Here is a 25,930-nt window from a genome sequence, read left to right on the forward strand (position 1 = left end):
GGTGGAGTATATTCCAGAATTTTAGGGAGGGCTATTTTTTGAAAGTTAATTATTTTGATTAGGTTGTAAATTTACAAGGTCCAATATTCAGAAGATACAAAAGAGCATGCAGTGAAAAGTTACATTCTAACTTAGAGGAAAATTAATTATAGAAATTTTGAAATAATAGTTTATTATTAAGAACACTTTAAGATGTGGTATATATTGTGATACTACATAAAAACCAGAAACTTCATAATAAGCATCATGAAGCAGCAGTGAAGCACTTATAAAACATTGACTTACATGACAGCAGACTTTTTAAGTATCAATACATCTGTAAATTAAAGCTCTTTAACAAACAAACAGTAGTTGTTGAACCCAGAAGCTGAAGATTACTGATAAGGAGCTGGTTTAGACCTGTATCCTCTAAGAATACAGGGGAAACCTGTGTCTGAATTAAGTGTGCATGAGAATTGTATATACTATAATCATTTTATTTTTATATTTTTTAAACGCTTATTTATTTTGAGAAAGAGAGAGAGTGTGAGCAGGGGAGGGGCCGAGAGAGGGAGAGACTGAATCCCAAGCAGACTGCGCTGTCTGTGCACAGCCCGATGCAGGACTTGATCTCACGAACTGTGAGATTATGACCCGAGCCGAAATCAAGAGTCGAATGCTTAACTGACTGAGCCACCCAGGAACACCTACTGTGATCATTTTAAAATTGCTGCTGTACTTAGCCACGTTCGATCCTGGGTCAGATAGGAATTCATAGCTAGGCCTCACAAGTTGGAATGTTTGATTGTGAATTTGTCTGTGATACTGAAAGGTTATCAGATTCTGTTCTTCCTCCTTCCAGAAACAGCCCACTCTGCAAGGCAGAAACCAGAAGAAAGAAATATAACAGTTGGCAACAAATTCCCGCTCCTGGGTAGATCAAGTTCAGACCCTTTGGCTTGACATTCAAGGCCTGCCCTGTATACTTTGACTCTGTCCTGTCTGCCTACTCTCTAACCTTGCTTCAAATGTTCCTCCAAGTGGTTACTCAATAAATTTGCTTGTGAAATAGAAACTAAAGGGCTTAAAGACAGGAGAACATCAGATTTCATTATCAGAACCAGGTCAGAGAACCAAAGCACTAAGTTGAAGTGTACCAACCCAGCCTCAAGTGTAACTATGTAGGGCAAGCTGCAGTGTTGGTGGAAGTAGCTATTTAGCAGTAGTTATCCCCTCTTAGGGACTCTGCTGTCCAGCCATCTGTTCCTTTGGGAGAAGGAATATTATGGCTTCCCTTTTAGTAGAGAAGAATTCAGGGCTGTGAGTTAGGAAGAAGGTGACAGTAATGTTATGTGACAATGCCAAGGGAGCATTAGCTCTTTGGGGTGGGGGGCAGCCTGAAGGAATGATAGTTCTTAAAGAAAACAGAATTGCTGAGCTTTCCTCTTGTAGTGCTTCAGGTGGAAATAGGAGAGGACTGTTTGAGGGGAGGGCAGTGGATTTGGGAGGGCAGCCAGTCGGACTTGCATCTCCTTCAGAGCTTCTCTTTTAGTTCTCATGTCTGGGTGGAGACAAAGCAGTAGCACCTTACTTTCTCAGTAGGTGGAAGATGTCCATAAGCCAGGGCTCATGTTGCATTCCCAATGCTTCTTGCCACCCTGGACTCTGTCTTTGGGAGACCTTTTGTAAAAGGCCTGCTGTGGATCCTGTGGTAACAGAGAACTGTGATGTTTTAACCTCTTGCTCATGTTAATGGTATTGCAGTGCCCCATCATGAACATTCCTTGTCTGGTGCCTCCCTTGGCCATTTCTCCTTTGTCTTCAAAAAGCAAAGGTTATCTGCTTTAAACCCTCATGGTCTCTCAGTGTGAGGGCCAAAAAAGATGCTTCCACTACTGCTGCAGGGGAGTGAATCACTCTGGGTATTCACATGGGACTGTGTGTGCATGTGTGCACACATGTCCACATCCACTACCCATTTCTATCCCCAACTTTTACAGTGGCCACATCAACTTCCCCTCCTCAGCCAAACAACTGGCGGGAGAATGTAGAATGCTAGGAAGACAAGGCCTTGGAGGTAGTCCTCCCTGGGACAGGGACTGACTTCTGTGCCAGCATCCAGGAAGGATCTGGGTCTACATCTTAGTCTGCCTTGGGCAAAGAGCTCCTGGGGAGAGACAGGGAAATGGTTATTGGGTTGGAAGGCCCCTCCTGCTGCTGTTTTGCTTAATTCATTTTAGCCAGTATTGAACTACATGTATTTTTCCAACTATTCCACCTTATTTTAAGTCTCTATTCCTGGGGCTCCTGGGTGGCTCAGTCAGTTGAGTATAAGTTCAGGTCATGATCTTACAGTGTGTGAGTTTGAGCCCCACATTGGCTCTGCACTGACAGTGTGGAGCCTGCTTGGGATTCTCTCTCTCCTACTCTATGCCCCTTCCCCACTTGTTCTCTCTCTCTCTGAAAATAAAAATAAATAAACTTAAAAAAGGATAATTTTAAAGTCTCTTCCTTTTGCTTATGCTCCTATATCTGCCTAGAGTGTTCTTTCTTTTCTTTTACTGTCTGTTACCTACTTATTGTATTAGGTTAAACCCAGGTTTCACCTTTCCTAAGGAAGTACTCCACCCTCCATGACTGGATTGGGTGTCTTTTCCCAAAGTGTTGTTGCTATTAGGCACTCACCACATGTGTTTCCCCATGTGGACCATTCCACTGTGCCTGGGCACAGGGCCTGGTACTCAAATGTTCATATGTGTGTTAGGCTAAACTAAAAGAGGGTGCAGGAGAAGCAACAGTGCCTAGTTTGTGGCAGTCTCATGTGGAGAGATTTGGAATGAAGATGTGTACAGTTTCATGCGGCAGGTGTGTGTGTGTGTGCATGTGTATTTGTAAGAAACACTCATTTTGTGAGAAAAAAATGCAGTTTGTATCATTTCTGCTTCTCCTTTTGCTTTCTTATTTTTGATTTTTGATTAGGATATATAAAGTTTGAGTTTTCCAAACAAATAAACACTGCTACCCAGAATGGCTGAATAAGCCCCCCATAGCTTTGTTTGCTGCTAGACTGTTCAATGTGATTGGGAGTATGGAGTTCCATGGAGTTTGGCAGACCTGGGTTTAAAGAAGAGTATTTTCCCTGAGAGAGCTGGTGACATCCCCATTTTATAAATGTGGGAACCATGGCTCAGAGAAGTTGAACCCATGAACATAGAACTACCAAGTGGCAGAGCCCGGATTCAACTAGTACCACCTAGGGAGTAGCCCAGAGAGAAAGAGAAAACCACCATTAGAACATCATAATAATAATTACTCCAGGTAAGATCCACTGATGAATATTAAAATTAGTGGGTAAATTTTAAGAAACAGAATATTTGCATCCTCAAGGCCTCAGAGTCCCCTACCACTCTAAATATTTATTTGCATATAGTTTTAACATATGTCCAGAAATTCTTTGATGCCCCTCTTTCCAGGAGATTGAGCTTAATTCATTTCCCATTGAATGTGAGCTGGGCTTAGTGATTTGCTTCTTTTATTATTTTTCGTTTTTTTCATGTTTGTTTATTTTTGAGAGAGAAAAGGTGCAAGTAGGGGGAGGGGAGAGAGAGAGAGGGAGACACAGAATTCAAAGCAGGCTCCAGGCTCTGAGCTGTTAACACAGAGCCCAACACAGGGCTCAAACTCACAAACCATGAGATCATGACCTAAGCCAAAATCGGATGCTTAACCAACTGAGCCACCCAGGTGCCCTATGATTTGCTTCTAATGAATAAAATATAGAAAGGTAAAAATAGTAATTTTACAGTGGAGAAATCTGGCAGATACCACTTTAAACAAGTGATCAAGGTTAATGTCACCAGTAATAAGTCATGTTGATATCATGTACCCTGATAAGATGTGATGAGAAGGGCACTTTATCTCTATGGTATTCTCCCCTCCCCCCACCCCAACCATAACTTCAGTCTAATCATGAAAATACATCAGATGCTCAGATTAGGGGACAGTCCGCAAAACACCTGGCCAGTACTTTTTAAAAAATTGTTGAGGTCATGAAAGACAAGAATACACTGAGAAACTGCCACAGTTGAGAGAGACTGAGACATGACAGCTAATGCAATATGATATTCTGGATGGGATCCTATAATAGAAAAAGGACATTAGTGAACAACTGGTGAAATCCAAATAAAATTTAAAGTTCGGTTAAAAGCAAACAAAAATCATCCCACCAAACCCCCAAACTTCCTGAGTCCTTCCTGCCTGAAAGCCAAGTGGCATTGACTAGTGCACCTCAGTTACAGCATTTATGTTCTAGTTTTAAATTGCTCTTACCTTTGGGAAAGACCTTTTGGTTGTGTAGTGCTTGTATTTGGGAGGCTCTGGTGGATTTGGGGACAAGCTTATGGTCTGTGTGACTGTCAAAGCCTGCCCATCCAGTAATCAGAATGCTGTTCAGCAGATTGAGGAAGAGGGTTGTACATACGGACCCTCCTACCCCACCTCAGTCCTTGCGGGTGTTTGATGCCACAAATGACATTCCCTCTGCCAGGAATTTCGTCCCCTTTCTGCCTCCTCAGGGCAATACCTTTAGATATTCTGCTCACCTTTCAAGGCTTCACTCACATTTTACCTTCCATATTTCTTGTGCGATAATACCACAAAGTAGTGTCTTTCATATTCCTGTGACCCTAAGGCAGTTATTCTTGGTTTAGCTAATTACCTCTGGTTAGAAAAATGACGTCTTAAAATTTTAAGTTCTCTAGGTCAGTTAGCCTGTCCTTCCTGTGGTATTTAGCATACCTTGCCTTATTATGTCTAGAAAACAAACTCCTTGAAAGGAAGGAGTCTTATAAATATCCCTTGAAGCATCTTGGACAGTGTTTTCCATGTTGTAGGTCCTCATTGAATGGTCAATGAATTAAATGAGTGAACACTTTAAGACAGTGAAAGGAGGAATATTCCTCTTGTTGGCAGATGAGACTTGCTTAGTGTCACACAGGTGAGTGTGAGCTGTTTTCGGAACCTACTGTCACTTTCAGAGCATTCTGTGGCCATGAAACTTTCTTACTCTGATCATAGTGGTAAATTATAGCAAGTGTGAGGGCTATCATTTGTTGTGAGCCTACTCTAGAGCAGGCTTGGTTCTAGACACACACACTGTTTAGTCCTCACAACAGCTCTGAAATGTAGGCATCACTATTCCCATCTTATAGATAAATCCATTGAGATTCAGAGAGATGTAAGTCACTTGCCTTAGATCACCAACTAATAAGATGCTGAGTTGAGGTTTGAACCTAGGTGTGCCTGGCATCAAAACCTGTTTTTCTCCCAGTAAACGTCAGTCCCTGGCACCTCTCTCCCTTTGTCTTTTCAGACCCATCCCTGGAAGACATGTGTGGCACTGAGTGTGCCCAACTGGAGGAAGATGGGCAGCGGCCACCGCGGTGCACTTCAACTACCTCATCTCAGTCTGAGCCTTCAGAGCAGCTTAGGCGCCACCAAGGCAAGAGCCTCACCTCCGAGGACCCCAAAAAGAAGAGAGCTCAGAAGCCCTCCCACATGAGGAGAAACATACGGTGAGCTGTGCTCAGGGTAAGAGGAGAAGGGAAGGAATAGAGAGAGATATTGCCTTCATTTGAAGGCTGTCAGTAGCAGGACTGGTTTGAGCAGGAGGGTCCCCTTTCCAAAAAAGAAAAGTATAAGCTGTGTGCCCCAATTAATAGTGGAGATGCAGCTCAGGACCACCCCCAGGCTGTCTGAGGTTGTGGGGCAGACACGGATGATGCTCAAGCTGTGCTGGGGAGTATTCCACTCTCTGGAGGCCCTGGGAGACAGCCCAGGGATGATAGGGTGCTCTGGTTGGACAGTTTTTTTCCTTTATTTTTCCCTTACGTTTCAAAACAGGGGAAGATAAAGGAAAAGAAGTTGGGTTCTCATTTTCTTAGCGCTCAACTTCAATTGACAAGGGCCTGTCTGGCCCAAAGAAGGCTTCTTCCTTGAGCTAAGAGAATGGCAGATGTGAACTTCCTTCACTGTCTAAATCCCCTACAGTCCTTCCATCACATAACCATTTTGCTATCGAAAGGAGATAAATGATATCCTATTCTCCTACTCTCATTTTTTTAACATAATGATAGCTTGAAAGTATTATTCAAAGTTTACGAAATGAGGATTTGGGATAAATAAGGATCTATAATTCTACCCTCCTATATAACAACTCTATATTTTAATACTGCTTTTCAACTTCATGAATCATGTATTATTCTTTTACTCGATCTGTTATGTGCAAAGATGAGTTTTCAGGAGCATCTCTCAGGAAGTTAAATAATATGGAAAAATGTTAGCCCACAGTCACCTGAACCTTGAAGTTCACCCCCCGCCCCACTCCATTTTTTTTGTTTGTTTGTTTGTTTTTTGTTTGTTTTTTTTGCCTCTCCTGTTGCATGGGTGTGTGGGACTGACATGGCTTCTCCTCCTCTTGCCTCAGCTCTCTCAGCTCAGCAATGAGCTCTTTAGCTTGTCATTACATTGTCCAAATTTCCAGTGAACCAACCCAAGTGCTCACTCTTATTGTAATGTTTAGAAAGCTGCTCCGGGAGGATCAGTTGGAGCCCGTTACCAAAGCAGCACAACAGGAAGAGTTGGAAAGAAGGAAACGCCTGGAGCAGCAGAGGAAGGATTACGCAGCCCCCATTCCTACTGTTCCCCTGGAGTTCCTTCCTGGTAAGCAGCAGAGTTGGTGGGAAAGGCCCTGCCTGAAGTATAAGGAGAAGAGGTCTTTGGCACACACAGTGGTTAAGGGCAGATCTGAAATAAGATCGTGGCCTCTCAGGAATCATTTTGAGTCATTCGGTTTCTTAGGAGCAGATGATCAGAAATATCTTACTGAAAAAGTTAAGATGGGGAGACCTGGGTGGCTCAGTCAGTTAAGTGTCTGACTCTTGATTTAGCTCAGGTCATGATATCATAGTTTGTCGGTTCAAGCCCCATCGTCTCCCACTCTCTCTGCCCCTCCCCTGCTCACGATCTCTCTCTCTCTCTCTCTCTCTCTCTCTGAAAAATAAACATTAAAAAATTTTTTTAAATAAGATGAAAAGTTAAGATGGTTAAACGTGTACCCCTCATGGGGACTCGGCTAGCTCAGTGGGTAGAGCATGCGACTCTTGGTAGCAGGGTCATGAGTTCGAGCCCCACATTGGACCTCGTTAAAAAATAATTATTATTATATTTTTATTTATATATATTACATATCTTATGTATTATATTTATATTTTATACATAATTTATATATTTTAGTAATATATACTTAATAACCAGGAGATAAGAACCAGTAAAGACAAGGGAAGTTAGAAAGGGAACTGAGGTGTTTGAGATACCCTCAACTTCTCTCCTCAGGGGATAGTCCCCTTGAGAGTGACAAAGGTAAAGGGCTGATGAATCATTTGGGGAAATAAGTTTACACTAAAGGTGGTTTTGGCATTCCCTTCCATCTTTTTTTCCCTAGAGGAAATTGTCTTAAGAGCAAGCGATGGTCCCCAACTGCCTCCTCGGGTCCTGTCCCAGGAAGTCATTTGTTTGGACAGCAGCAGTGGCAGTGAGGATGAAAAAAGCAGTCGAGATGGTAAGGTCGAGCCAGAGGTGTCTCTGCTTCCTTCTGACTCAGTGTTCACCCTGATTGATTGGCTGTACATCTGAATAGAAATCAGTCCTTCCCCATTTGTTTTGGGGTCTGACTGTGACAAATATCCCTGGGTCTCCTTGTAAATGTAAGGTTTTCCCTTATCTTAACTTGAAGCCATAAGAGAGAAATAGTAAAACTCAAAATTTTATAAGTGATGACAAGTTCTAACTTTGTTCCCATGCTGTAAGCTTTGATAATGGGCAGTAAATTATCTCTGCTCCCTGGGTTTTGGTTTTTGTTTTGTTTTGTTGGCTATCTCAGAAGTGATTGAACTGAGCTCTGGAGAGGAAGATACCCTGCATATTGTGGACAGCAGCGAATCTGTCAGTGAGGAAGATGAGGAAGAGGAGAAGGGTGGTACCCACGTGAATGATGTCTTAAACCAGCGAGATGCTCTGGGGCGGGTCCTTGTCAATCTGAACCACCCTCCGGAGGAGGAGAATGTCTTCCTGGCCCCACAGTTGGCACGGGCAGTGAAACCTCATCAGGTACAGCAAATCTTGATTCTTTTCTTTGTTTCCTTTCAGCTTCTTTGCTGAGGACATTACCTGCTGGTGGTTGTCAGCATCAGAGCCTGTGAAGTACTTGTTTGGTACCACGAGCAGTTATTAGAAAGCCCTGATCCTTCCTCCTGGCACTTGATGCTTCAGGATTTTTTTTTTAATTGGAATATGAATGTATTTTTTTATTAGGATGCTCACAAGAATGGCACACTAGTACTGTCTTTCTGATGTGATGAAGAATACATACATCTGACCCACACTGTGGCAGGGGTAAGGGCTCTCAGAGCTGGTACCAAGTATCCACTGAAGACATCTCCATTCACCAGAGAGGATGTTTCTTTGACTCCAACATCTTTACTGTAGCTTCTAGTCAGGTCTCCATGCCTTGGGCCCAGACTTCTTCATTCCAGCACAAGTTGACCCTCTTTTTTCTTGCCACTGTGAACTCCTTCAAGACCTAGGTCAACTGCCCCATGTCTAACTTGCCCAGACAGGCTCCGGAATTCTGCAACACATCTTTGGTATGCTGCTGCCCTGCCACCCTCAGGGGCATGGTTAGGAGTTGGGGAGAGGGGGAATAGCATCACATTACCAAAGCAAACGGCAGGGGCATATTAGCACATGACACTTGGACATACACCTAACAACCTCATAGGATACATGCTTTTCCCCAAGTGCTACATAATCCCCATAGAGAGCAAACACTTATGGAATGATTTTTTATGCCAGGCACAAGGGACACAAAGTGAATGGTGTTTACATACATCATGTCCTACACACAATGGGAAATTAGCACCTGAAAGCTAGAACCAGATCTCTATCCTGGCTCTTCCCTGCCTTTGAATGGTGTCACTGCTCTGTTTCTGCCTGTTCTCAGCATTTAGTTCATTTTTCAAAAGGGAGGATAAGATGGCAGAGAGAGTAAAATGGGAGATTGGACTGGGGTGGGTGATTAATATATGGGTAACAACCTGTAAAACAAAAATAATACAAAAAATGTAAAATCCAGATTTAGTAGTATAATATAGGAAGAGAAGGTAGCTGGAAGTACTACATGCTAACCTAGACAATATGATACACAACCCCGCAGGGGGACGACTCAGTGAGGAGTGGGGCAGAGGCTGCCTCTTTAGACTAAGAGCCTTTCAGTTGGACTGCTGAATGGACTAGATATGCTGCTTCATCTGTAAGCTTTCTTTGATGATGATAAAACAGGTGAAGACAGGCCTGGACACCCCACAGGCCCACCCCATGGCCTGCTTGGAGCCCACAAATACATAAGGCACATTCTTATCCTCACATAGCAGCAGAATGTGCAGGATGATCTCCAGGGCCTCAGCATCTGCAGCCATCATGATGAACTGAGAGATGGCTCTGTTGAGGATTTTGGTGGCTTCATTAGCTCCTGAAGCTGCTTGTAGTTACATGGATGCTGAACAAGGTCCAGTAGTTTCTTGGTGAGGTGGGTGTCTGCAAGGTGATAGGCCTTTGGATTTACATCAGCCTCAGTCATTTCTGTGATTCCATGGTCTTGCCACCCCTCTGGGAGTGCAGCCAATGTCAGAGCAGGAGCACACACTTCAGCCAGAAAGGAGGAGTAGATGCTTCAGGATTTCTGATGAATGGGAAGGGCAAGTCTCAGGTTTGCCATATCATGTAGAGGTATCAGATCTCTTGGCTTAATACTCTTGAGCTTTCTTCTGTGAGATCTGCAAGACTGATTGAGATGCTGTCTGGAGGACAGTGCCTTGGTTAGGAAATTGATTTGACTCTGGAAGTGGTTCCAGAAGAGATGTAAGAGTCAGAAGTCTGAGGAACTTTCTGATAGGAGGGAGCAGAGTAGATTTTGTTGACCCAGAGCTGTGAACCAAAACCAGTGAGTGGAGGTTCCATGAAGGCAGAGGTTGACTCAATGTAAGAACTCTTCACAATAAGAACTCCTTATGGAATGGGCTATCTTGAGGTGAGCGGCTAAGGGCTGAGTGAGAGACCCTGTCAAGAATTTGGTACTGCAGATTTTTGCCTCAGATAGGCCATTGTACCAGGTGAATGATTTTCTGTGTTTTCTCTAAGAAGACTGTCATCAGCCAATAGACCATTCAGGGTACAGGGAGACTTCTGTAACCATCCACACCAACTGTCTGGTATAGTGTCTGCTCCTTTACTTAATTCTTATTCCAAGATGAATAAAACCGAATCTTGGTCTTTGCCAGCTCCTTTAACTATTGCCTCTGTTTGCCCTTTATCAGATTGGTGGGATCCGGTTCCTGTATGATAATCTGGTTGAATCCCTGGAGAGGTTTAAGACCAGTAGTGGCTTTGGCTGTATCCTGGCCCATAGCATGGGTCTGGGGAAAACTTTGCAAGTGATCTCCTTCATCGACGTCCTCTTCCGCCACACGCCAGCCAAAACTGTCCTTGCCATTGTGCCGGTAAGAGTTCAGTCACCCCTCTGAGGAGCTCTGGGTTAATGCCTTTCTGGGTACTAAACAGCTTGATGAGCTCAGCTTTGAGCTTGTTTCTTAAAATCCTTTTTCTGGACTTGGCTTTCTGACAGGTTAATACTCTTCAGAATTGGTTGGCAGAGTTCAACATGTGGCTTCCAGCACCTGAAGCCCTTCCAGCTGACAACAAGCCTGAAGAAGTCCAGCCTCGGTTCTTTAAAGTTCACATCTTGAATGATGAGCACAAGTAAGTGGCCTACTCTCTCCTCTTCTCCCTTTCCTTTTAGACTTCTTTCCAGGATCTGGATATCAGGGCACTAACCCAGATTCCTTTTGGTTTCTTGATGTGGTCATCCCCCCTGCCCCCCACTGCCCATTCCATGATACTCATTTTTTCTCTACCTAGCTTTTCAATAAAGTCAGAGTTAGGTAGCTTGGGAAATGTCTTATGTTCTGCTTGAAGGTGCTTTTATATCCTGAAAAATACGCATACATCATCCTATTTGCCCATGTGAATGGTAATAAAATTCAACATGGTGAAATGAAACTATCCATCTTCTAACTTTTCACCTTTTACATTTCTTTCTTAGAAGCCTAATCAACAGTCTCTTTTAAGCCCCTGTTTACAGTTGACCTTTACTGGTACAACTTCCAAGTTTTGAAAAGGGTAAACTTTTGTTTTAGATTTGAATAAAATTATATTTCCATTCTATACATTCAATTTGATTTCCAAAATTCTAAAGCTATTTCTTGGTCCAAGCTAGCCATCCATGCTACCCTTTCCCCTTGTTGGCATGGATAATTGAGAAGATAGACTTTCTCTTCTTCAGAGGCTGCCTTTTGTGATGTTTGGTCACATACATCAAAATGAGGAGACTGTGGGCGGCCCCCTAGGTGATTGATCACCTGCTCTTCTTTCTTGGGTTTCAGGACTGTTAGTCCACATGCAGTTAGTGAATTAGAATCAGGACTCAGTTGTTTAGGAGTGGAGAGACTGTGCTCTTAGTGTCATCTGGGCTCTGCTGCCCTTTCTCCTTTACTGCTTGTCCTTAGCTCTTTGCTCATCGGGGCCTGGGAAGGTAAAATGCAGAATATTGCCCTTGCTTTTACTATCTTGTGTTTATTGTGGGAATAATTTGAAATTCTCCCTCAAATGTAGAATTGTAGTCATGCATGTACATCCAAGGGAGTCCTTACTTTTGCTTGCCTTGTGCCATTGCATTTCCGTTTTTCTGATGTTTAACTGTCATTGGTGACCTCCCCATCCATCCTCAGTGCGGTTAGCATCTTTGGGATACTGGGAAGGGGGGCAGCCAGCAAGCCCTATGGTGCTGCCACTGAAGTCCTTGGCAATAAGGACTTCTGAATGTACATCAACGCAGCTCTAATTGTGAGCAATTCTTTCTGGGGAGCAGTGGAAGCAATAATTTTTTTCTCTGTTCACTCTTGCAGGACAATGGCAGCTCGTGCTAAAGTGATGGCTGATTGGGTATCAGAGGGTGGGGTGCTACTGATGGGGTACGAAATGTACAGACTCCTCACCCTGAAGAAATCCTTTGCCACAGGTAGATCGAAGAAAACCAAGAAACGCTCTCACCCGGTCATCATTGATCTGGATGAGGAAGATCGACAGCAGGAGTTTCGGAGAGGTGGGTAGCCTATCCTGGGAATACTCTTAGGGGTAGTGTTTCAGGAAGAAATAGTGTCTGTGGTAGCACCAAGTCAGATGTGAAGATTATTGATGTGAGTTGTATTGTCATGAACCAGAAATCCAGGTCCCTAAGATAGGTGGGATGACCTCCACTGGCTCTCAGAAGATATTGCTTTCCTTGCCTGTCGTGGAATTCTGGGTGGGCCACTCATAGACTGGCTTAGGGAGACTCCCCTGCCCATCTGACCCTGTTTCTCTCACAGAGCAGTTGGGAAAGTGACTTTTCCTCTCACCACATCCTAGAGGTGTTCTGGGGTAGCATTAAGAAAATATTTACAAAGTATTTAAATCACTGATATGCAGAGTAATAATCATATTGTGACTTTATAAAAGGAGAATTTATCCCAGGTTTGTTTTTTGTTTTGTTTTGTTTTAGTGAAAGTCATTCCTCTCGTAGTGATAGTTCTGCTCCATCTTCTAAGGGCTTTGCCTGTTTGGGGAAGAAAGTTTTTTTTAGGTTCAGAGGCTGTTTCATTTTATAGGTCTCTCCATCTATAGATTATGTTTGTGCTAGGTTTGCTTCTGTGGTAGAGCTGGGATGAACTTGCCATTTAGCAATGACTGGCAGGTAACTCCAGAAAGATTTGGCCTTTAGCTAGCTCCCCACCAGCCAGCCTGCAGATGGCGCAGAGACACTGGCAATGGTGAAAGTCGACTGAAGTATCTGGATGATTCCAGTCAGTCTCACTTAGACCCATTAAAAAAAAAAAAAAAAAAAGGTTTTTTTTTATAAAAATGTTTATTTTTGAGAGAGACAGACAGAAGGCGAGCAGGAGAGGGGCAGAGAGAGAAGGTGAGACACAGAATCTGAAGCAGGCTCTGGACTCTGAGCTGTCAGCACAGAGCCTGATGGAGGGCTCAAACTCACAAACGGTGAGATCATGACCTGAGCCAGAGTTGGATGCTTAACCGACTGAGCCATCTGAGTGCCTCTCACTCAGACCCATTTTTAATCCTAGGCTGGTAGTCTGTAAAGTCACACTCTCTGCCACCCAGTTGATATAAGCCCTAGGTAGGAATGCGAGGTATTTTACTTTGAGCGTAAAGGAGAAAAAGAAAAAAGATAAGGAAAGGAAAGAGGGAAAAGAGATATTTACTGCAAGAGTCAATAGTCCAGGTTAACGTGTCACACCAAATGCACAGGAGCCTGGATGGTTGGCTCCCTTTCACTAATGGGGGCTGACTCTTGCTTTCCTGCTTCCTTCATTTCTTCTGTCTCCTCCAGGGTGCACCCCTACTTCTCATATTGTTGACTAAGAGCAGGCCCTCTCACCCTCTGACTCCGGATCCTCTTCCCTCCCTAGAGTTTGAGAAGGCCTTATGCCGCCCTGGCCCTGATGTGGTGATTTGTGACGAGGGACACCGCATCAAAAACTGCCAGGCCAGCACCTCACAGGCCCTGAAGAACATTCGCTCTCGCCGCCGAGTGGTGCTGACCGGGTATCCCCTGCAGAACAACCTCATTGAGTACTGGTGCATGGTGGACTTTGTGCGCCCAGACTTCCTCGGCACCCGGCAGGAGTTCAGCAACATGTTTGAACGCCCCATCCTGAATGGGCAGTGTATTGACAGCACGCCTCAGGATGTCCGCCTCATGCGGTACCGGAGCCACGTCTTGCACAGCCTCCTGGAAGGCTTTGTGCAGAGGTGAGCCATCCTCAGGGCCCTGTGTTTTGAACCATCAGAGACCCATTGGTGTAACAGGCATGCAAAGCTGTCCCAAAGGGGGACTGTTACAGCAGGAGGGTCCCTCCCTAGTGGGTGATAGTAAAACTTTCCTTTTACTGAGTAGCTTTTCCTGAATAGCACACAAATGATGGATAGCCACTGTTTCAGTCTTCTGAAAGTTTGGCCTAGAAGTACTTCTCTCAGAAGTTAATCTTTGAAGTTTCTAGGGATACCTACCTTACTTGCTGAGAAGCAAAAGAGAGCTAGCCTTCTGCTGACTCTGAAAGCATAGAAATGCTGGTTCCCAGGGGCATGGCCTCACCAGTGTCAGCATCTCGGTACATGTAGTTAGGCTGGTCTAAAACAATTTCCTTGTTTTTCCTTGTTAAGATGGAATATGTGCAGAAAGCTTAGAGAAACAGCCCTAGATCTGGGTATGAACGTGGAGCTCCCAGTCTCTGCCACCCAATCCTCTTTGCTTTAGTTCTTATCCTTAAAATGAGTTTCTTCTGATGATCGCTAAACCAATCCTTATTGTTGTAAGTCTGTTGTGAATGTTGAGATCCTCAAAAGGAGGTGTGGCAGAAATGCAGGATTCTTTTGTTATCCTGCACTGACCCCTCCTGGCCACACTGGCTTGATGATTCTGATCTCTGCCTTTGCAGGAGAGGCCACACTGTGCTGAAGATTCATCTACCTGCCAAGGAAGAAAATGTGATCCTGGTGCGGCTCTCAAAGATCCAGCGAGATTTGTACACACAGTTCATGGACCGTTTCCGAGACTGTGGTAGCAGTGGCTGGCTGGGGCTGAACCCCCTCAAGGCTTTCTGTGTGTGCTGCAAGGTGTGTTGAGGCCTCAGGGAATACTGAGATATGAATGAAGGTTGCACATGGTCCCAAGGAAGTTATTCCTGCTAGGAGTCCTTGATAAGGGAAGAATAAAGTGACAGGGGTCCCCCTCGGTTTGCTGCATTGAAGAACTGGGGGCCCCAAGGAGAAATATGCTGGTTGTGTGCTGCACAGTTCCTGGGGGTGCCACTCAGCCTGTGATATAAATGGTGTTCCTTGCAGTTGTGCAGTTCATCTGGTCAACTTGTGGTACCAAACTTGAGAAATCACTTCCTTTCTCACTGATTTTTTTTCACTTGGGAGAAAGGGGTAGTGGAAAAACATTGTGGGGCAGTTTTTGACTGTTAGCATAATCAAGATTCAAGAAATATATAGCTTAGACAAGTTATTGGGGTACCTTGTGTTTGATTCTGCGTTTAATCAGATTGAGACCTCTTTCATCCTGATAATGTTTGAGATGGTTTGGGGATAGCAAGGCCCAGGTATCTAGCACTAAGCTTCATGAATAGGTTGATGAACCCTGACTTATCTTTAGTATGTGCTTCTTGTTGACTAATGAAGGACCTGCTTCTTTGACAGCTGTCAGCCAGCCTGTTGGGTATTATTCCCAACTGACCACTGCTTTAATGAGTCAACTGAAGGGGTATGTCAGGGGACAGATGGGATTTCAAAATGTTTCTTTTGTAACCACAGTCCTAGACCAGGGCCAGGAAGCTACAGCAGATATGGTCTGTGAGGATGCTACAGTGCCAACACACCCTTCCTATCCCCCCACCTCTGCCCCCACCCCAGGAATTCTCAACTCCTGCTGGGAACAGTCCCTGAAATGACTTCTGGTTGGTCATCTGTAAGTTAGATACATTTGTCCATAGGAAGAGATTGGTCTTGTTTCGTAGTTTCAGACAGTAGTTGGCTATAGCCACACAGTGAAACAGCGGCATTCTTACCCTTATTTAAATAAGAATGCAAGGCTTGTGACACAGCCTTTTTGATTATGCCTATGGGCATATGGGCATGCCTGCTGGTATGAACTCTTCCCCTTGTGTTATGGTGATCACAGTTAGTTAAAATGAATGCGTAGGCTCTTTGGCTCTGAGTGAGTTGGAGATACTTTAATTTTTAGCGTGACAGTGTATGCTGTAGGACCAGTGTGTGTTTCAGCAAGTACATGTTTCCTGACTCTCTGGGACACCCTTAGCTTGTTCTCTGCCCTGTGTCATTTACCCTTTAACTTGAACTCCAGATCTGGAATCACCCGGATGTGCTGTATGAAGCCCTTCAGAAGGAGAGTCTGGCCAATGAGCAGGACCTAGATGTGGAAGAACTTGGCTCAGCTGGGACTAGTGCTCGCTGCCCATCACAGGGAACAAAAGGCAAGGGGGAGGACAGCACCTTGGCTTCCTCAATGGGAGAAGCAACCAATAGCAAATTCCTACAAGGGGTTGGCTTCAACCCTTTCCAGGAGCGAGGCAACAACATTGTCACATATGAATGGGTGAGTCAAGCAGAAACTTCTATGCCCATAAACCACTGCTGAGAAGGGATGGTACAAAGCAAAGCCTATGTGGGAAGAGGGTGGGGGTTGTACAATGCATTGTGCTGCCAAGTATCTGCAGGGAACTATAAAGGTTGCCCGTGAGTTTCTGCCTTGGAAGGAGTGAATTTTATTTCTAGTGATCTGGCCACGGACCTTCTCTAAGCTGCCTCATTTCTCTATTGCAGGCCAAGGACCTTTTGACTAATTACCAGACTGGGGTCTTAGAGAACTCTCCCAAAATGGTATTGCTTTTCCACCTGATTGAGGAAAGTGTGAAGCTTGGGGACAAGATTCTCGTGTTCAGGTAGGAAGAGAAATTCCCCAATATTACTGTGTATCTATAGTAGAGTGACATAGCCCCTACAGAGTAAGACTGTCTGGGGTAACCCCAGCTCCTTTTTGTTTTGTTTTGTTTTGTTTTCATGCCTCTGCAAACCAGTGCTTCTTGTGAGGACCTTCTTGCATTTCATCTCATTCTTGGAGTTTCTTATTTTGCCCAATGTGATTTCTCTGCAGAGAACTGTTTAAAACCCTAGGCTGACATTGGAGTCATAGTCTAACCCTTCATATTGTGGCCCACATCAGATCTGGCCTGTGGCTTGCCTGAAAGCTAGTTTTTACATTTTTAAACGTTTTAAAAGAAGAAGAAGAAGAAGAATATTCAACAGACTGAATGTGGTCTGCAAAGCCTAAAAATATTTAGTATCTGGCCTTTTCCAGAAAACATTTGCTGACCTCTGATCTAATCTGCTTCGGTCCCTCCCCAGCCTTTTTTTTTTTTTAATTAAAAACAATTAAGGAGGAGGGCACCTGGCTGGCTCAGTCAGTAGAGCATGGTGACTCTTGCTCTCAGGGTTGTGAGTTCAAACCCCACGCTGGGTGTGGAGTCTACTTAAAAAAAAAAAAAAAAAAAAAAAATTTTTTTTTGTTTTTTTTTTTGTTGCTTTGTATGTAAGGTCAAATAAGTAATATGATTTGTTCCAGAGTTACATTCTGTGGCCAGAGTTTTGAGTTCCATCAAGGCTTGACTCTTCAGGGAAACAGACATATTTTCTTTCAAACAGACATGCTTTCTTTTTGCTCTGGCTAGATTATGCCCCCATTAGAGCTAAGGGGTATCTTGGGAGCCTCAGAGTAAAGGTTTCCATGTGTGGCACACGTTGAGAGGAGAGCGGTAATTCTAACTGGGGGAGAGTTTAGTGTACCGCTGGTTTTATATATCACTTCTGAGGAGACTGCTTCTCTTTATAACTTGAAAGCCCTAGTAAGACCCATAATTTTGATTGTGGCCTGTAGTTAGATCTAATGTATGTAACGTTGGTTTTTAATGCTGATCCTATTTGTTACTATGTACTGAGCTAAACCCCAGAATTTAGGGGAAGTAATTGAGGAAGAATTGAGGAAGTAATAGGGTAGCAAATTTAGTGGGGGTGGTGATAAGTGTATGGACGACTCTGCTCCCATTATGAGCTAGGGAGAATACCCCTAGTGGTTCTTTGTGGGGTTACCTCTTATGGGGAGCAGGTTCTGGGAGCTCCCACTGTCAGAAGGCTATATATGATTGTGAGTCCACTGGGGAACAAGATTCCCTTGGGTCTGGGAGCCTTCTGAACCAAATGTTGTCCCTTCCAGCCAGAGCCTTTCCACTTTGGCTCTCATCGAGGAATTCCTAGGGAAACGAGAAGTGCCCTGTCTACCTGGTGCTGATGGGCAAGGAGTACAGAAGTGGGTTCGAAACGTCAGCTACTTCCGTGAGTTCACTGCTGCTTTGTTTCTGGAGCCTTGGCAGGGTCTGCTTAAGGCTTTCCTTTCCTTCTCTGCATTTTTGTCTTCTACTCCGTTCTCCACCAAATGTGTAGGAGTATCCGGAGTAACCAAAAGCAGGGAGGTATTGAGAGCAAGCTGCTATGTGTGAGGCACTGTACTAGGGGCTGGGGAGCTTGGGCAAGATACGGGGAGAGCAGAGAAGTAGAAGACATAAACCTTGTCTTCATCTGAGATACAGCAACTCCAAGACAAATACAAAGCAGCACTGATCGAGTGCCCTTATAGGTTCTAAGGAGAATAGAATCGTTGTGGGAAGGATGATTGGAGAAGGATTCCTGGAGGAGGCAGAACTTGCAGTAGACTGGTAAAGATGGGGAGAATTTGAATATACAGAGTTAGTGTGGCCCAAAGATCATTCTAGGAAGAAGCAACAGAGTGAATATAGGCCATGATCATGCATTCTGTACAGGGGAGATAGTATCCCTAAGAGGGTGAAAATTGGTTCTTGAGGGGACAAAAAAAAAAAAAAAAGCTTAACTTTTCAAAAATATAAAGCTCAAATAGGCATCCAGTAAATAAACATATACAGTATATCTGTGGCATTTAAATTTTCATGAGGGACGTGTCAATTGGGGAGAAAAATGTATAAAAAGGCTTCTTAAAGGGGGTGGTCATGAAAAACAAAAGTTGAGAAATATTAACCTCATGTACTTACTGTCCAGATATTGACATTTGGGCCAGATAATTCTTTTTGTAGGTTGGGCAGGGAGGGGGGGTGCGGCAAGGGGGTGCTGTCCTGTGCATTGTAGGACTTTTAGTAGCGTCCCTGGTCGCTATTCGTTAGATGACAGTAGCATCCACCCAGTTATAACATCCAAAAATGTCTCCAGACGCTGCCAACTGTCCCCTGTAGGGTGGGAGGGCAAGGAAATAACCCTTGTTGAGAAACACTGGCCTAAAGGAAGTATTTAGAGAATAGAGGTTCATGGGTGGTAGGAAGACCCAATGCCGAGCTGTGCTTGGGAACTGTGGGAACTCAGGTTGGAAAGGTAGGTCGGGGTGCCAGTTGAAAGAGCCTCTAATACCAATTAAACTGATACTTCCTATAACAGTCATCATCCAGTCCTCCATGTGGTATTTCATCTCCTTAGCTTTGTCCTTTTCTCTCTTTTCCCTAGGGTGACAAATGTAGCCCCTCCTCTCTTATTCATGCTGCTGCTTCTTTTTTTTTTTTTTTTCCTTCCAAGATTTTATATAAATTCAAGTTAGTTAAGGGTAGTATTAGTTTCAGGAGTGACTTAGTGATTCATCACTTATATACAACACCCAGTGCTCATCACAAGTGCCCTCCTTAATACTCATCATGCATTTAGCCCATCCCCCACCCACCTCCCTGCCAGCAACCCTCAGTTTGTTCTCTATAGTTAAGAGTTTCTTAGGTTTGCCTCCTTCTCTGTTTTTATCTTATTTTATTTTTCCTTCCCTATGTTCATCTGTTTTATGTCTTAAATTACACATATAAATGAAATCATAGGGTATTTGTCTTTCTCTGACTTATTTCACTTAGCATAATATCATCCAGCTCCATCCATGTTGCAAATGGCAAGATTTCATTCTTTTTCATTGCTGAGTAGTATTCCATTGTATGTTACATACATACAAACCACATCTTCTTTATCCATTCATCAGTCAGTGGACATTTGGGCTTTTTCCATAATTTGGCTGTTGTTGATAATGCTGCTATAAACATTGGGGTGCATGTCCCCCCCCCCTTTTTTTTTTGCTTGTGCCCCTTTGAATCAATATTTTTGTATCCTTTGGATACATACCGAGTAGTGCAGTTGCTAGGTTGTAGGGTAGTTCTATCTTTAACTTTCTGAGGAACCTCCACACTCTTTTCCAGAGTGGCTGCTCCAATTTGCATTACCACCAACAGTGTAAGAGTGTTCCCCTTTCTCTGCCTCCATGCCAACATCTGTTGTTTCCTGAGTTATTAATTTTAGCCATTCTGACAGGTATGAGGTGGTATCTCATTGTGGTTTTAATCATCCCTGATGATGAGTGATGTTGAGCATTTTTTCATGTGTCTGTTAAGCCATTTGTATGTCTGCTTTCAAGAAATGTCTGTTCATGTCTTCTGCCCATTTCTTAACTGATTTTTTTTGGTGTTTTTGGGTATTGAGTTTGATAAGTTCTTTATAGATTTTGGATACTAGCCCTTTCTCCGATATGTCATTTGCAAGTATCTTCTCCCATTCTGTAGATTGCCTTTTAGTTTTGTTGATTGTTTTCTTTGCTGTTATTCATGCTTCTTAATTGAAGGTTACTTTTTCCCCTTCCTTTGAACTTCCTTCTTTTCATCCATATGCCCCATCCCACTGCCCCAGATCTATTCTTTTTAATGTCTCCTTATAGTAAGCTCTTAATCATAGGAGTTTGTTAACAATGCAAATTCCTGGTGGAGGGACAACATCCATATCACAACACAGAACTCTTAGTCCTTGTGCACTCACCAGGATTTACAGGACTGAGGTAGAGAGGTCACCCTGAGCCAGCTTTTACCAAGCTTCCGTATTTAGAGTGGTTCTTATGCAATCTAAAGTCTAGGAACCTTGACCTTAGAATTAGTTTGTCTATTAAAGGGAGAAACATAGTTTGTAATCCTTGTTGCACATGGCGATATTTGAAAATTATAGGTGCCTGCGACTCACTGTATACCCATGGAATGTCCATGGGGGTGGAATCAGAATACTGTAGTGTATTTGTTTTGTTTTAAAAACACATTTGCCCAGTGATTTTGCTGTGTACCCGTGCCCTTATATGTCCATTTCTTGTGGTTTTCCTTCTGTCCTAGGGCTAGATGGTAGCACCCCTGCCTTTGAGAGGGAGCGGCTCATTAATCAGTTCAATGATCCCAGCAACCTCACCACCTGGCTATTCCTTCTGTCCACAAGGTGAGTGGATCCTGAGAGCGGAGGTCAGAGGGCTGTATTCAGGGCAGCTAGCCACGTTGGGCAGGTACCCAAAGGCTCATCCGAGTTTCATCAGAAGAGATCTGCTCGGGTTTGTGACTTGTTTTTGAAGTCAGAGAGGGGACCCCAAAAGGAAGTTGTGTTAGAAAGGTAGTCATCATGATAGTGTCACGAAGTTCTTTGAGCACTTCATTAATAATAGTCATACTTAGCTTTTCTCTCAGGAGTATTCTGAGTCTTAGATGATGGGATTAATGTGAAAGTGCTTTAAAAAGTAGAAAGTGTAATGTAACTGTAAAAGGCGATGGCATTATTTGTCTTATGCCAAGCAGCTTGAAGGCTGTGCTGTGTTCTGCCATCAGAATGCCCTTGATGGGTGTGAACTAGTCATTTTCCTAAGCTGTTAGACTAAACACACCAGAAACATCTGTATGCAGAGGTTTCCCTTCACCAAGTGACCTCACTCTGGGGCCAGGATGCAGGGGCCTTACTAATTACAGAGGAGCAGAGAGTGGGTTTTCTTTCAAAACTGGTCAACACTTCTGTTTTGGATTTTCAGGGCATACTTTTCAGTGCTTGAGCAATGTACTGTTCATCAGCAGGAGAGTACAATCCTCCAGTATGTCATGCTTAGGACAAAGGAGGTGATATGGGGCTATCAGTCACAGTCAAATTTCAGTTTGAAAACGGTCTTTAAAACGAAAGGTTCTATGATTGTTGGCTTGTGTTTTACAGGGCTGGATGCTTGGGTGTGAATCTGATCGGTGCCAACCGAGTGGTGGTGTTTGATGCTTCTTGGAACCCTTGCCATGATGCCCAGGCAGTGTGTCGGGTATACCGTTATGGCCAGAAAAAGCCCTGTCATATCTATCGCCTTGTGGCTGATTTCACCCTTGAAAAGAAGATCTATGACCGACAGATTTCCAAGCAGGGCATGTCAGGTAGGGTATCTTTCAGGCACAATATTATCCTTATTGTATCAGTGGTGGAAGGGGAGGGTCAGGTTGTAGGAACACAGGTAAGCTTTGAATCACAGAAAGTCAGCAGTTCCTCCCATCTCATTCTGATTCAAATAATTGCTTAAGAGGTGATTGACCTCAACTTGTCCTGGGCAGGTTTAATGATAAGAACTGAGTGTAGGTATACAGGTTTCTCTTATGATATTTCCATTTCACCAGGGCCTCAGACCTGGTCTTTGACTTTCAAATATGGGATGGACTGAGGTAGTTTAGATATTAGTGACAGTTATACCAACCACAACCTCTGTTGTCTGCCAACCTTTGTAGCTGTGCTTTTGCAGTCTTCTCTGCCACATACTGACTTTCTCCATGTCTTCTCGCTTCTAGATCGGGTGGTGGATGATCTCAATCCAATGCTGAACTTTACCCGGAAGGAGGTGGAGAACCTACTGCACTTTGTTGAGAAGGAGCCAGCTCCCCAAGCATCCTTGAACATAAAGGGGATCAAGGAGCCAGTACTCCAACTTGCCTGTCTGAAGTACCCTCACCTCATCACCAAGGTGAGAGCCTGGGATGCATGCAGTTCCCAGTACAGCAGTCTCCACTCAGGGAAGCTTGTCTAGCAAACTACTTTCCTTCATCTGAAGCTTTGTTTCATACAGAAGACTTGAACTTATCTGGTTCTCTCCTTACCCTGTGAAGTTTCCCACCCCAGTCTTATTCTAGCAGTGCTCAGCTCAGCCATGTGGAATAATTTGTCCAGTGTGAGTTTTTCCTAGCAGAAAGAAGGGGTAAAGTTCTAGAAATGTAGTCTAGTAATTCTCTGAACTCTCCCATCCTTTTATTTTTTAAGTGTTTATTTATTTTGGAAGAGAGAGAGAGTGAGCATATGTGCCGTACCCGTGTGAGCCAAGGAGAGAGAGGGAGATAGAGAAAATCCCAAGCAGGCTCCACACAGTCAGTGTGGAGCCCAACACGGGGCTCCATCTCACAAACCATGAGATCATGACTTGAGCCGAGATTAAGAGTTGGATGCTTAATGGACTGAGCTACCCAGGCGCCCCTCTCCCATCCTTTTGATATAGAAGGCACATTTGGGCTGTCTGAAGGTGGGGCTGGGTTAAAGTTGTGAGTTATACTCTTGACAAAAAGACAGTAAACCTGCTTATGTGTCTGTGAGCAGGCTCTTTGCGAGTGCTGGAGATAGCCAGCCCTTTCTCAGTTTCAGAGTAAGCCTCATTGTATATCAGTTGTGTTGGCACAGACTGATAATTAAATCAATGTCCTCCTGTGTCCCCAGGAGCCTTTTGAGCATGAGTCACTGCTCCTTAACCGAAAGGATCACAAGCTGACCAAGGCTGAGAAAAAAGCAGCAAAGAAAAGCTATGAGGAAGACAAGCGCACATCCGTCCCCTATACCCGCCCGTCGTATGCACAGTATTACCCTGCAAGCGACCAGAACCTGACCAGCATCCCTGCTTTCAGTCAGAGAAACTGGTGAGTCACTGAAAGGGGAGGAAGGCCTGCTGCTGGGCCAGGCCCAAACCTTTTGACTGGTTCTGTTTTTAAAAAATTTTAAAAAAAAATTTTTTTATGTTTGTTTATTTCTGAGACAGAGAGAGACCAAGCATGAGTGGGGGAGGGGCAGAGAGAGAGGGAGACACAGAATCAGAAGCAGGCTCGAGGATCTGAGCTGTCAGAACAGAGCCCGACACGGGGCTCGAACTCACAAACTGTGAGATCATGACCTGAACCGAAGTTGGTCGCTCAACCAATTGAGCCACCCAGGTTGAGCCCTGACTGGTTCTGTTTTAACAAAGGGAGAGCCTATAACTTGCTTGCTGGCTGTTGTGAACCGACAGGTTCTGCTCTTGGATGAGGTTCCAAAGCAGTTCAGCAGCGCTGGTGTTTTAAGTGGCTCTGGCTGAAAGAGTGACCTACTGGCTTTGTGACTCAAAAGAGTCCTTCTAGACTCCTGGAGAGGTGCAGCTTCCCAAGACACAGAGGCCCACCCCTCCCACACAGCTGTAGCTTCATATCTGTAGCGCCTTGGTCCTAGATCTTGCTTAAGCAGTGAAGTTCAAGGGTGAAGGCCAGGTCTTTTGCGGGTCTTGGATTGCAGTCAAGGAATTCTGCTGCTCTTAATGGGATTTTCATTGTGTGGCTGTGCCACAATTCTGAGAAAAAAATCTTTTTCTTGAGAACAGCTTCCAAAGTATGAACATGATAGAAGCCAGTTGCTAAGCAAAGAGCTTCTTTGTAAGAAATTACAAAACATTATCTACGTTTAATTTTTTTCATTTTAAGGCAAAGTACTTCATAGGCCTTACCAGATTGACTGCCTGATTGAGTGGTTTGCATTAAAAAAAAATTTTTGTTTTATTATCCTTTTTTTAAAAGTTTTTTTACCTTTATTTATTTTTGAGAGACAGAGCACAAGTGGGGAAGGGCAGAGAGAGAGAGAGAGAGAGGGAGACACAGAATACGAAGCAGGCTCCAGGCTCTGAGCTGTCAGCACAGAGCCCAATGCGGGGCTTGAACTCACGAACCTTGAGATTATGACCTGAGGTGATGTCGGACGCTTAACTGACTGAGCCACCCAGGTGCCCCTAAAACTTTTTTCCTATGAAGATTACGTGTTAAAAAAAAACTTGACAAATGAGGTTCTAAGGAAAATGAAACCATGTAAATTTTACTTAAGACTAATTTTTGGTGAGTAAATTTGCTACTCTTTTTTTTTTTTTAATGTTTATTTTTGAGAGAGAGACAGAGCATGAGCAGGGGAGGGGCAGGGAGAGGAAGACACAGAATCCAAAGCAGCTCTAGGTTCTGAGCTGTCAGCACAGAGCCTGAGGCGGGGCTTGAACTCATGAACCGTGAGATCATGACCTGAGCCAAAGTCAGAAGCCTAACTGAGTGAGCCACCCAGGTGCTCCAAATTTGCTACTTTTTATGTACAAGATGCTTTCAAGAAAAATGTTATTCTCTTTCAAAGCCTTCAGACTTTATTTCTGTGTCATTTTCCAAGATACTATTGTCTGGGAATGTTCTCCTTTCTTGTCCTCCACCTGTTTTTTCTCTTTTCTGGGCTTCCCCATGAAGCAACAGGAATGGAGTAAGCCTGAACCCAGTGAGAAAAAAGCCATGTTGGGGGAAGATGTGACAAATGGGCTGGGCTGTGGGCTTTTGTGGCCCATCTCTGGTTCTGTGGGAGGCACTAGCCTCTCACAGCACTTGATGAGCCGTACCATGATCCTGTTGATTCTTCCTCCTGTCTGGGTATATGTGAGGAGGGCTTTCTGCCCAATTTCCTTGCTTCAACCCCTGCAGAGTAGGGAGCTTAGGCTAGGTTCCTGTTACCCTGACTTTTACCCTGATCTGACTTTGAATTCTGGGAAGACTCCCACTGGCATCTGACCAGGGCTGCTAGCCCTGCTAGCTCCTGCAAAGCCACCCTGGGCAGACTGAGGAAATGGGACTCAGAGCATAGGAAATGAGACATAGAGCTTACTGTGCTGTATGGCCTATCTAGGAATACAGGAGTCCACAGGGCCCAGAGGGCTACCCAAAATTGCCTGTAGCAACCTCAGAGCAATGTTCTTCGGTCAGGTCAGAAAGAATATACCAGTCCAAGGAGGTCTCCCCGCCAAGACTGAAGACCAAAGGCACAAATTTCAGAAAGCTTAGAGACAGGATCTTAATTTCAAAAATCTTCAATCAGGAGTAGTTTTCTCAAGGTACCAACATTCACTTGAAAGGAAAGTGAAGAATGAGGAGTGCATCATTGACCATCGGGTAACATTTGGCATGCTGGCATAAGATGCACAGCGGTGCTCAGGCTGGCCATGGCTGTGTGCCATTCA

The 25,930-nt window shown here is 44.1% G+C and overlaps 1 protein-coding gene and 1 pseudogene across 8 annotated transcripts in view; one reads left to right on the forward strand and one right to left on the reverse strand.

Moving 5' to 3' along the window:
- RAD54L2 (RAD54 like 2) overlaps positions 1-25,930 on the forward strand; it is a 112,639-nt gene that overhangs the window by 79,110 nt on the left and 7,599 nt on the right. For all 8 annotated transcript variants that reach the window (XM_042929524.1, XM_042929520.1, XM_042929516.1 and 5 more), the window contains 16 exons: positions 5,351-5,552; positions 6,560-6,699; positions 7,481-7,597; positions 7,919-8,145; positions 10,410-10,592; positions 10,718-10,851; positions 12,057-12,253; positions 13,620-13,962; positions 14,649-14,826; positions 16,076-16,327; positions 16,555-16,673; positions 18,002-18,120; positions 20,991-21,090; positions 21,844-22,049; positions 22,455-22,627; positions 23,368-23,564. In XM_042929524.1, the coding sequence (XP_042785458.1) occupies positions 5,351-5,552; positions 6,560-6,699; positions 7,481-7,597; positions 7,919-8,145; positions 10,410-10,592; positions 10,718-10,851; positions 12,057-12,253; positions 13,620-13,962; positions 14,649-14,826; positions 16,076-16,327; positions 16,555-16,673; positions 18,002-18,120; positions 20,991-21,090; positions 21,844-22,049; positions 22,455-22,627; positions 23,368-23,564 (2,887 nt within the window). The remainder of the gene's footprint in view (positions 1-5,350; positions 5,553-6,559; positions 6,700-7,480; positions 7,598-7,918; positions 8,146-10,409; positions 10,593-10,717; positions 10,852-12,056; positions 12,254-13,619; positions 13,963-14,648; positions 14,827-16,075; positions 16,328-16,554; positions 16,674-18,001; positions 18,121-20,990; positions 21,091-21,843; positions 22,050-22,454; positions 22,628-23,367; positions 23,565-25,930) is intronic.
- LOC122213610 lies at positions 9,306-10,244 on the reverse strand (annotated as a pseudogene).

The sequence above is a fragment of the Panthera leo genome, chromosome A2 (assembly GCF_018350215.1).
Source record: "Panthera leo isolate Ple1 chromosome A2, P.leo_Ple1_pat1.1, whole genome shotgun sequence".
Lineage (NCBI taxonomy): Eukaryota > Metazoa > Chordata > Mammalia > Carnivora > Felidae > Panthera > Panthera leo.